At 34.8% G+C, this 12041-nt stretch overlaps 1 protein-coding gene across 3 annotated transcripts; it reads right to left on the reverse strand.

The window, feature by feature from the left end:
* Window positions 1-888: 888 nt before the first annotated feature.
* Window positions 889-9800, reverse strand: LOC136818892 (uncharacterized). Of its 3 annotated transcripts, none has more exons than XM_067075135.1 (6): window positions 9713-9800; window positions 3549-4149; window positions 2716-2936; window positions 2248-2389; window positions 1929-2105; window positions 889-1612 (listed from the first exon to the last, which is right to left on the reverse strand). In XM_067075135.1, exons 1-6 carry the CDS (start codon window positions 9731-9733, stop codon window positions 1110-1112), a joined length of 1665 nt encoding a protein of 554 aa, XP_066931236.1. In that variant the 5' UTR covers window positions 9734-9800; the 3' UTR covers window positions 889-1109. The 3 variants fall into 3 exon arrangements, with proteins under 3 accessions (XP_066931236.1, XP_066931242.1, XP_066931250.1); XM_067075141.1 differs by lacking the exon at window positions 9713-9800 and adding an exon at window positions 6446-6496 and having other exon boundaries at window positions 932-1612; XM_067075149.1 differs by lacking the exon at window positions 9713-9800 and adding an exon at window positions 6442-6463 and having other exon boundaries at window positions 932-1612.
* Window positions 9801-12041: the final 2241 nt, after the last annotated feature.

A 12041-nucleotide genomic window follows, 5' to 3' on the forward strand; every position in this document is an offset into this window, starting at 1 on the left:
GTCTTTTTGACGTCAAGTTCCCAAATTGATGTCCCTATACCCCCTGTGTCTCCAATGGATTATTGGCCTAGTTCATTTTGTGTCTTTTTGACGTCAAGTTCCCTAATTGATCAAAAAGATCTAAAGGATTTTTTTGAGTCTTTTTGAGGTCAGTTTGAATTATTATCTCCTTTAGATATACCAGATGGTGAAGGGTCTTTTAGAGCATCCATTAGTTCTCATCGCAAAAAGAATTTTTTGATTCAATTTGTTGTCAATCTGACTCTTCTGTCCATACTGGACATTTATGTGATTATTTTCAGTGGGGACAAAAATTGGAGGATATCTTTTATCACTGGGGACGAGATTTGGTTAATTTTTCCATTAGGTAAAGGTCCCAGTGGGTCTGTGAGAAGAGCGTTTACTAAGAAAATTTACAATAAAGTTACGTTTTGTTGCAAAGTTACATTGAAACACTTAAATATTGGCTACCCGGTTAACCCGGCTACCCATTTAAGTTTTGAAATCCACAGGGCTAGCTTTGCAAAAACAAAATTTCACCGAGTTTGTATCTGTTTGTATTCTTGCCAAGTTATAAAATTCGGAAAAAATCATTTGTATGCACTAGCGAGTCTGGTTACCATTAAATTGTTAACATTGTTTTAATGGTTAAGAGATGGAAGAAGAGAAATATGCTCGTCATAGACCAGGTTTCTTTCCCTTAAAGAACTGTGTTTCAAGTTCTATTGTTATGGCCTGCAAAAATGCACCATTGATGCAATGTGCGTGAAAGATATATGAGAGCTATTGGTTTAGACTTTCCACCTTTCTGAGGAAGTAAAAGTAGAAATTAAGCACTTTTTGAAAATAACCCTGTTTTGGGAAGCATACGAAAAGAACTTGTTGAGGTTATTGGAGATCGGTTAAAAAATTCAAAAATATGCATACTGTCTACATTAGATAGCAGTTTGATTAAAAGTTTGTACACATTATAAATTGACATAAACATAGAATTTGAGAGTACGCAAACAATGGAATAATTTTACGAGCTATTACCGTGCGTAACCAATGCTAAGCGTTCCTCTTCGAAGAAGTCTTTTCGTGTTCAAATATAATTGCTTTGAGTTCCTTCAAAATCTCTCATATCTTTGACGACGATATCCTTGGTAAGGATCTCTCAACATTCTCTTTGGTTGTCGTTCCAACATCAAATCTCTCATCTTACTCGCTTGCTGGAATCTTGAACGACGACGGAGATTATCGAACGCGGGATTTTCGTCGAAACGGCTCATTGTGTCATATCTTTCTTCCAATCCGTTACTTTCCATGGTGTTTTCTCCATACCGATAATCTCTCATGGGACGGTATTTACGCCTTCCAAAATATTGATAATTGGGCATCATATCCCGTCTACCGAGCTTTGCAAGAGCTCCCCGGACTGCAGAACCAACATTTACAATTTTACGCGATTTACTTTCTCCAGAAGTTTTAATTCCAGTATTTTGTTTTTCTTTATTCGCAATGTCCCGCCATGTTGGAATCAAATCTAAGATTTCGTTTTGCCAATAAGTCTCCATATCTCTTAGCAAATAAACTCGATACACTCTTGCATTAAAGTTATCGTGGTAACTAGCTATAATTCATGAAAAAGTGGATTTTTATAATTTTAAAAAACCTTTCGGAAGCTACTCATAGCGTGGAACAGAGAAAGCTTCTAGAATAGTTTAAAATCAAAAATAATTTCACGGTAGAAAAACCTACGATCCAAAAATACGAAATAAGTCTTTGAGAGAGAGGCCATTAGTTTATGCAACCCTAGCGCTTAGAAGTTGTCGAGGTGTAAACTAGGTAACCTTTGCCAATCGCAAATATCCGATACTTATATTCTTTTAGTGTCTCAAGGTAAGATATACAAACTTTTCCTAAAATGAAAGCAAAAAATTACTTACATCCCGAATTAAAGAACATCTCAGCAACGTAATTCATCGCCATCGCATTCGATTTGGCCAAATCTGCTGGTATGTCTGTCCTTACGAATGGTGACACTTGATCACCTTTTGTTTTGATTTGAATTTGTGTGTGGCATCTTTCTTTAAGATTAGCCGCAAAAATACAGCTGCAATCACCTGAAAGTGTTTTGAAAACCGAACTTACAACGTGTTTGCAGAGAAGAAGACATCTTTTCTCTATTTTGAATACGTAAAACAGCCCACTCAAAAAATGTCTTAATTCGAAAACCACTACAAGATCAATTAGATAGCTTAGTACCTCTCAAAATATCTCCCTCTTGTTTTCGTTCGCACGTCAAAGTGTCTCTACATTCGTTTTTACTTCGTTCGCCGTACAAATCTTTCAGCCATTTGAAAACAAATTCTGCGTATTCGATTGCATCATTAGCATCTTCGCTTAGCTGGAAAATATTCAGTGTAAAATTTTGATTTAGTGCTGTGGGCCTGTCTTAATAAAACAAAACTTGAAAGTTGGTTTTTTTCTATGGGAAGTTTTACCAGTGTCATCTGTAATGTAACACATATTTTTATAAGCATACAAAATTGGCTCTTGCATGCTTAGATCGAGGGAATCAAAATCCGTAAAATCTTAGTAAAAACAGTTAAAATCAGGAAAATATATTTTTCGTAGACTCGAGGTAATGCTTAGCATATGCTTAAATTTTTGTCTCATCTTATAATAGTGCAATGCTTATAAAAACACGTACGATGTCTCTAGATTTTATACCTGATTGACGTATTGTTCTTTCAGAGTGTTTGCATTCGGCAAGTTCTTGTCATCTCGATAAATATTGACCAGAGTTTGAACCATCATGATATTAATCAAAGTATAATCACGAAATAACATAAAGTTGGCTTCCATTTTGATGACGTCATCAACAGGCGGTCGGTTGCTTAAAGACCAGATTTTCTTTTTGTCGAACCCAGGGTAGAAGAATGGCCGCTCGCCTAAAAAGTGATAATTTCTTCCTCGATTTTTCATTTTAATCTCATTACACCGTCTCTCCTGTCGACCTTTCGAGTATATTTGGGCTAACAACTTCAAAGGACATTTAAATTATCTTCTACCATTTGGTTACACAGCAGTAAAACAAAAAGTACAACTTTTGCACCCTCCTTCCCCAGTCTGAGAAACTAGTCAGCATAAAAAGCGCCTACTCTCGGGTACCTAATAGCTGGGGGGGCCCGCTAATTAATTTTTCGAAAATTTTCCACCCAGGACATTCTTATTCCAACCCCCCCGCTTATTGATTTTTGGGAAATTTTATTTTGAAAGTTCCCTCTTTTGCCCTAATTCTGCTGTATCAGCCTCCTTTTCGAACATTTTCCACCCAGGACATTTTTATTCCAACCCCCCGCTTATTAAATTTTGAGATTTTTTCCAACCCCCCTGCTTATTCCAAACCCCCCGGCTATTAGGTACCCGAGAGTACTTCTATATCGTAACCTTTGAGATTAGGACCGCAAATGCATGAATGAAAAGGCAACATAGAAAAATATTTTTTAAGTAATGATGTCTTTTGTTATATGTAACAAAGCAATCAAGATAGCAAATTTTACCTCGCATTTTTTGGACGGCATTCGTTTGACACCTGATCGCTCCATTCCTAGTTTTTTCATCAATACAATCTTTCCAAGATTTGAAAATGGACCTCAATTTAACGTTCACTAAATCTTTTTCAGATTTCATGATTTGATGATTGACATATTGTTCCATACGGTCAAAACGGTCATTGACATCTTTGGTAAATTCTTCAAATGCTTCATTGACAGATTTGACAACTTCTTCAATGGTTGGTGGTCCGCTCTGAGAAAGATCTTGTTCCACCATGGCTGCTAAACCAAGGACGCCGAACCCGATGCCAACTTGAGTACAAACATCTCCAAAAATTGAAATCAGCTTGTCATAATACTGCTGGGATTTGTCTTTAACAGCATTCACCCTAGAGTCTTTGAAAGCGAAAATTGACATTTGTCGTTCCTGTAACTTTGCTTGTGGTGAAGTGATTCGCTTGATGGATGGTCCCAGACCTCCTGGTATATAACCATTATAGCCACATTTGCCAGTCTTAGGAGATTTGTAGACCAAATAAATCTTGCTTTGGATCGATGATACTGCTACTAGTAGAACTACAATCGCGTGGTAGAGATTCCCCATTCTCTATAATGTAAAGTATTGTACCTTACAACAAAATTTCAAGATGCACAGCTAAAGAAGAATGAATGCAGATGTTCGTCAGTTTATTAAAGCAGGAAAAAAACTTAAGTCTGCCTCAATATAATTTGTAGCCTGGATATCCAGGCTGTAAACTATTTCACAGTCTAGTTTTTGATATTTTATGTTCTGGTTTACAGCCTGGTCTCCCTAGAGTGTTTTGCATTCTCATATGAGAATGCAGTCCATGAGAATGCAGTCCGCGCTCACTTCGCTAAAGCCGTAATGACCGATCTACACACGGCGCGGAGCAATTCTGAAGAAAAAATAGGATAGTCCTCCACTTGCTAGTGAAGATAGAGCTTTCTGTTACATAAAAACATGAAAAAGAAGAAAACAGAGGCAAGTTCATTTTCCATGCAAACTTGTTTATGGGCTTTGGTGTAATCTTTGGATGTTTTAAATGGTTTTAGATCTTGTAAGGCTGTTTTTTATGAATTTCTGTTTTGCTGCCCTGGGTTGGCTAGGAAAGTTTCGGAAACATGGGTTTGCACTTCCATTCTCTAGGGAGACCAAGCTCTATAATTTTAGAACTTTGTATATTGAGGTAAATTTTGTTTTTTCTAAAATTTTGAGCTTGGATGTCCAGTGGAAACAAAATAAAATATGATGAAATTCGAATAAAACATCGGTTTCATGCTTGTTGAAAAGACAAACAGGAGTGGAATATTATCAAAAAGAACAAAATGAAAAAAATCGAAAAATGATGATTGAAAATGAAGAAGAAGAAAATCATCTTCTTGAATAATTGTGCTATAATTATCATTTTCACATGAGTGATTGTTTGATCTTAGAACATAATCAATGTGAAAAACGATTCTCAAAAAACTTTTTTAATCGAAAGATATAGTCGAGTTTCCTACTAATTGACTTCAGAAAACACCAAAAAACAACAAAAAAGAGCCCTTTTTCATGTATTTTTTTCATGTAAAAAATTGAATTTCGATGGCAATATTCAATTTTTAATTTTCAAGTTAAAAAATTGAAAATTCAATTTTAATTGCAAATTTCAACTTTTGTTTTGTTTATTGCCAGAAATGAACTGAAATTTCCAGTATCATCTTTGATTTTCTAATATAAACTTCTTGCATTGAAAATTGAAAATAATATTTCAAAATACTGAAAATTGTGTCGTGAAAAATTGAATTGACAAAACAAAACCAATCTTTTATCATGCTTGCTTTTCCATGAAAACAGATGCTCAAAACAAGCAGTGTTTCACCGGTACCAAAAAAGAAAAAAAAAGTAGAATGTTTTATTGTTTGTTGCTGTCTCTAGTTCCCAGGTCTTTTGCAGTTTAATTTCCTTCTGGGTAAATACATTATGACATAAATTTCACGTGAAAAAAATTCCTTTAGTAGTATATACTCTTCCAATACTCTTGTCTTTGTCTGCAAACATAGTCCTGTAGTGTGCCTTTTTTATTGAGCAACGCCCTTTTATTCTATAAGAACGATTTTACGAGAATAAGAGGCTGAAATTTAGGCCAAAACCTAAGAACAAATTAAGAACAATCTGAGCCTCAGATTTCTAAAAAAGTACTGATTTTAAATCTATTCTAAGTTCTCAAGTAAAGAAATCGTAAGAACATTTAAGCCAAAGTATACTTACTGGTTCTTATAAAAAAACTTGTAATTATTAGAAAGTGCTTGATTAAGTCTTTAGGATTCACAGGATTGTGTCAGGAATGAAATTTCTTCAACCTCAGTGTCACAACTACCTGTCAACTAAGGGACCTTTGGCGTACTGTGTAATCAGAAAGTTTCAAATACTTGAGGTAGAGATAAATTAGACTAACAAAGAAGCGACTGAATAAAACTATTGTTTCCTTCGTCTTCTTTGTAACTGATTTTAAATCATTTTCAACTTTCAAATTTTTTATCCGAGACGTCTTTTTTACACAAAAATGTCGTCAAAAATTGAATGAACGAAACATGCACACACGCTTTTTAAGTCGACCAGACCAAAGTTTTAAGCTGAATTTTTTGACTGAATAAATTTTTTTTTGTTTTTTTTCCCATTTATGACGTTCTACGATTGAAGCATCTCTGATAAAAAAATGAAAATCATAGCATTATTCTATAAAAGGTTGATTTTCTTCTTCTTTCTTCATTTTTCATCTTCATTTTCCATCTTTTAAAGATTTCTTTTTTGATAATGTTCCACTCCGGATTATCTTTTAAACGAGCACAAAACCGTAACATCAAAAATGCTTAGGAAAACAAACACAGTTCAAACCTACACAGAAGTATCAATCTGTACGCACCTCTCTCAAACTCAAAATCCACTCGTGTGTTGGTGAGTTAATTTTGTTCAAAAAATCTACATTTTAATAAGGATGTTTCAATTTCCCTAGAGAGATTCTTCACGAACTAATTGTATTGTTAAGGGATGTCCTCATGGGACTGAAAACCAAAGCAATTCGATAACAATTAAGAACATAAACAAAACAAAAGCTCAAAACAAAGGACCAATTCAGATTTGAAAAGAAATCGTGTAACCATTTTTCAAATTTATTTTAAATGAATTTTTAAATGAAAAGTGTCTGAATGATTTTTTTAATCAAATTTTACTATGGGTGCTTTTTCATACGCTAGATAGATAAGTGATTCTCATCAACGGTCCTTTTCATAAATTTCTAGTACTTTCTAAGGGTTATAAAAATATACAATGAAGATTCATGCTTAACATTAGATTTTGATCGCTTCATATGAACATTCCAGATTTAACGTCGAAAATTGGTCATTAAACCTTTTATTCTCCAAGAGAAGGGTAGGGGTGGGTTTACATCTAGGGGAGAATCGATTAAGGAATACAATGAAAATTGCACGATTTCTTTTGATTCTATCACGATTCCTTTGTAAGCCATAATTGATTTTCTCTAAGCTTTTTGGTTGGTTCAAATTTTATTACAGAATGAAATAATGGTTTTTCTATATTCAACCGTCTATACATTTCAACTGGCCTCCATACAAGTTTATGCTGCATTGTAAAGCTTGATCAAAAAAGTCTTTTGCGGCGTAGGCTGCGTTTAGACCAGCCTGGCATTTGTAATTGCTTGCAGTATTTTTTTGAATTCTATTGTTCCGCGCAATTGTTCGGTTTGTCAAATGCCTAATTCGTTGGCATTTGAAATGCCATTTTGAGCAAAGGAATCCCCTTTTCTGGCATTTCAAATCAAACAAAGGAACCAAAACAAAGAGAAAAAATGACATTTTTGATTTTTTAAAGTATTTGCACGTTTTTTATTCAGTTCTTTCTATAGATTGTAAAATTTGCAAGATTTGCCATAGCCTAGCCCTACGGCAAAATGTCTCAGTCTTAATGACTGCAGTTTTTGAGAAATTCCATGCTTTTCATTGTTTGATCTGTCAAAGTTGAACTTGAGGGAATCACCTTTTCAGTAATGACTCTAAAAAGACGATTCCTTAAATGCCATGACAGAAAATACAATGGAAAAGCTATTACAATCGAATCCCTCATGAGCAAATGCCAAATTACAAATGCCAGTTGGTCTAAACGCAGCCGTAGTTGTCATCATCGTCATCCGTCATCGATATTATTTTCCAGTTTTTTATGAATTGGAAAAATTCAAAATTTAATGGATTTTCTCCTCGTTACGTCCTTTGTACCCAAACCTACCTCTTGTAACAAAGGCAATAACGAGGGGAAGATCAATTATTTTTATAAAAGAATTCGTAAAAGGGATTTTGAGCTTTTGTTTTGTTTACGTTCTGAATTGTTATCGACAAAAGGAGTGTTAATCGATTCTCCCCTACAGATGTAAACCCACCCTAGAGCTCTCTTGGCTTAATGACCAATTAAACCAAAGATACACCGAAAATAGATTGTTTGCGATAAAATAGCATTCAGAGCATCAACATTTATCAAAATTTCAACCAATGAGAAAGCTTAGAGAAAATCAATTATAACTTAAAAAAGGAACCACTGGGTGTATTGTCACTGTTGCTTGAAAGTTGCTTGATTTAAAGTAAGAAAGAATTGCACGATTTTCTCCATTGTCGCTCTTATTATCTAAGTTTGCACGATTGCGTGATCCTATTTCAAACAAACTTCAAGCAAAAATCATAATTTTGTGGCAAAACAATAATTTTATCAAGTGAGAAGGTAATCCTTGAAGTGTGTATCGACGTGAATTCATTTTATTCTGAATTGTTTAGTTATCTAAGTTTATTGTTGTATTGTTCCGAGCTGCTTCAAACCTACGCCAAAGCCCGAAGGACTAGAGTAGAATCTGCGGGCGTCCTGGATAGGAAATTAAGTAGCTTTATTTCCCATCCATAAGTTTTTACTCTAGCCCCTTCGGGGCTTTAAACTCAATGGTTAAGGCCATTAGTTTGAAACTTTCAATGTGATCCACCCACTATGAAATCAAAGGAAATCAAGTACGTCATTTCTGTTATATTTTTGAATCGATTTACTCCAGATGTAAACCCAGCTCTTACTTTGGATGAGATGACATTTAATTTTCGTTTTTTCATCTTCCGAAGTCTATCTGATCCTGTAATTTCTAACCAATCTTTTTTCTTATTAAAGTGTACCTGATCGGCCAAAACTTAGTCGGCCATAAGTGACTAAATTTTGGCTTGGTGACTAAAATTAGGGTCGACTAGAAATTTGGGCCGACTAGAATTTGGGCCGACTAAAAATTTGGGCCAAATTAAAAGTTTATATTAAGCTTTCCTTATTTTCCAGTATTTTAAGCTTTCTCCTATTTTCCATCTGCTTGTAAATTTAGAAATGGCCTAAATTTTTTAGTCGGTCTTCATTATTAATCGGCCCTTAGTGACTAAATTTTGACGAAGTGACTAAAATTACGGCCGACTAATAATTAAGGCCGACTAAGTTTTGGCCGATAAAGTAAGTTATATGCTAATGTTTAGTACGCTACACGTTTTTTTTTATTTTAAGAAACACACTTTTAAGAAACATGAGGCTCAGAATGCCTAAAAACTAAGAAACATCTAAGAAACATGCTGAGGCTGAGAATGAGAAAATAACATTTTTTAATTTGTTTTTTTAAGAACCTTCCAATCAAAACAAATGTTTTTTTCTTTGCATGAAAAATAGGCTGATTATGTCAAAAAGTTTAGAAACATGTAAGAATTATTTAAGGCTCAAAAGGCCGATTTCTTAAAAAACTTTGAGGCTGCTTGGTAAAACTAGTTTCTTAAAAAAAAAACGTGTACATCTATACTGTTAGTTGATCCATCTACATATTTCCCATCTTCTCCAACACTATCACTCCTTCCAAGTATCAAACACCTCCATGTAACAGCCCCGCTAGCACCCCTACCCACTGTGGGCTTTTTAGCCGTTGAACTTAAAGTCGCCACCAACCAAACACCAAGACATTTTTCATTTCCATTTGCATTTAGTTCCTTCATTTTATCCCCACTGTCGCTGCAGGGGTGCTATTATCAATGAGTAGCTTGAATTACAGTTGCCCGAGCTAAAACACAAATCTAAACACAGAAAACTTTCCTACCTTTTGTGGAGGTTGAAGCATCTGAATAAGTCAGCTGAAGTCAATGCTAAGATGCTATCGAGGTGTGGTACTCTATCCGAGCTTCATACACAATTATAAGGGGGGGGCGTACGATCTGGCGGTACTCGAGATAAGGCCTAATTTAGGGCCGGGAAGCGGTAAAAACGATAAAAAGTATTCGGGAAACGGTATTTTGAAAGAGCCACGGTGACGGTAAAACACCTGATTTTTCGTCCGGGATGAGGTAATTCTTATAAAAAACAACGGTATTTCGGTAAAAGTCATACGTAGACGGTACATAAAATTTTCGGACTATAATAAAAAAAGCTTGTCACAGGAGTCAGCAGAAAGGAAAAAAAATGTGAAAAACTCCCCCAAAAAAAGGGATCTTTCACCAGGAACGGGTTTATTTTGAGGCTTTTTGAGGCTTTTTAATACAGGGAGGAAAACGTTGGGTTTGTAAAGTTGAGCTACAATGTCTGTCTGTCACCTCGAAACTTTGGCGCAGGCTGGAGTCTTCAAAAATGGTCGAATTCGGCTGAAACTTTGCACGCTTGTTCTTGTTCCTTGGGTGAATCCCTTGGGTGTTTTTGGACCTACCCCGGTAGAGGTCCTATAAATTAACCTATGTTCGTCCGTTCGTTCGTTTGTTCGTTCGTTTGTTCGTTCGTTACCAACTTTTCTCGAGATTGGCTCATTAGTTTTTTCTGATTTTTTGCACAAAGATGTGTAGCTATAAACACTCGAATGTGACGGAGCCTGATTTTCGAAAAAAAAAATTTTTGGGCAAATTTGGGCCAAAAAACGGCTAAAAAATGGGTTTTTTGGACTTTGTGAAAAATTGGATCATTAATTTTTTCTGATTTTTTGCATGAAAGTAGGGTACAATCATAGGTAAAAGATGGCTCAAGCAGATTTTCGCAAAAAAATTTTGTTGGCTCAAAAAACGCATGTTTATCTATAAGAATCACCATTAATAAGCATACATCAATGTTCTTAGTCAAATTACTCAATTTTTTTTATGAGGTAGATGTCTTTTTTGCTCAAGAGGGCTTAGTTTTGAAGAATATGTGTGTTTAGACAGGAAATTTTGTTTGCTTGGCGTGTTTTTATGGAAAAACTGGCCAAATTTGATATTTTTTTATAAGCACATTATCAATTACTTAGGTATTAGCTTTTCTCGAGATGGGCTCTTGCATTGTTTATGATTTTTTGCACAAAGATGCATAACTATAAACCCTCGAATGTGACGGAGCCCGAATTTCGAAAAAAAATGTTTTTGAGCAAATTTGGGCTAAAAACGGCTAAAAAACGGGTTTTTTGGACTTTTATAAAAAATTGCATCATTAATTTTTTGTATGAAAGAAGGGCACCATCATAGGTAAAAGATGGCTCAAGCAGATTTTTGCAAAAAAGTTTGTTGGCTCAAAAAACGCATGTTTATCCATAAGAATCACTATTAATAAGCATACATCAATGTTCTTAGTCAAATTACTCAATTTCTTTTATGAGTTAGATGTTTTTTTTGCTCACGAGGACTTAATTTTAAAGAATATGTGTGTTTTGACATAAAATTTGGGTTGCTTGGCGTGATTTTATAGAACAACTGGCCAAATTCGATATTTTTTATAAGCACATTATCAATAACTTAGGTATTAGCTTTTCTCGAGATTGGCTGTTTTATTCTTTATGATTTTTTGCACAAAGATGCATAACTATAAACCCTCGAATGTGACGGAGCTCGATTTTTGAGAAAAAATTTATGGGGTAAATTTCAGCTAAAAAACGGCCAAAAAAAGAGTTTTTTGGACTTTGTGAAATATTGGATCATTGTTTTTTTCTGATTTTTTGCATGAAATTAGGTAAAAGATGGCTCAAGCAGATTTTTGTAAAAAGAGGATTTTTCAGCTCAAAAGACGCAGCCAAATTGGTCAATTTTTTGACGAGATGGATGTTTTTTTGCTCACGAAGTCTTGAATATGAAAGATATTTCAAGAGCATGAAATTTTAGTTTCTAAATGTTTTTTTTATAAGAAACAAATGACTGATTTTAATAGATCGTCACTGTTTGTGTTCTGAATGATTGTTTAATGGTCACGTCAAGTAGATATCAATTATAAATATGTGTTAAATGCATAACCAGGTAGGTCCATAAAAGTATCACTTGTTTTTTCAATGATTTATCATAGCCGGAAGGGCTAGATTGCAGTTTTAACCTTTATCTAGCAAAAAAAATTAGGTTTGGTAGAGCAATCAAGATAAACTCGAAACCCCGGGGGGGGGGGTACTAGGGCAAGATGGGTTACGAGGATGCTCTGCTGGTCAGGGT

Source organism: Clytia hemisphaerica, unplaced genomic scaffold, assembly GCF_902728285.1.
Source record: "Clytia hemisphaerica strain Z4C2 unplaced genomic scaffold, Clytia hemisphaerica genome assembly, whole genome shotgun sequence".
Lineage (NCBI taxonomy): Eukaryota > Metazoa > Cnidaria > Hydrozoa > Leptothecata > Clytiidae > Clytia > Clytia hemisphaerica.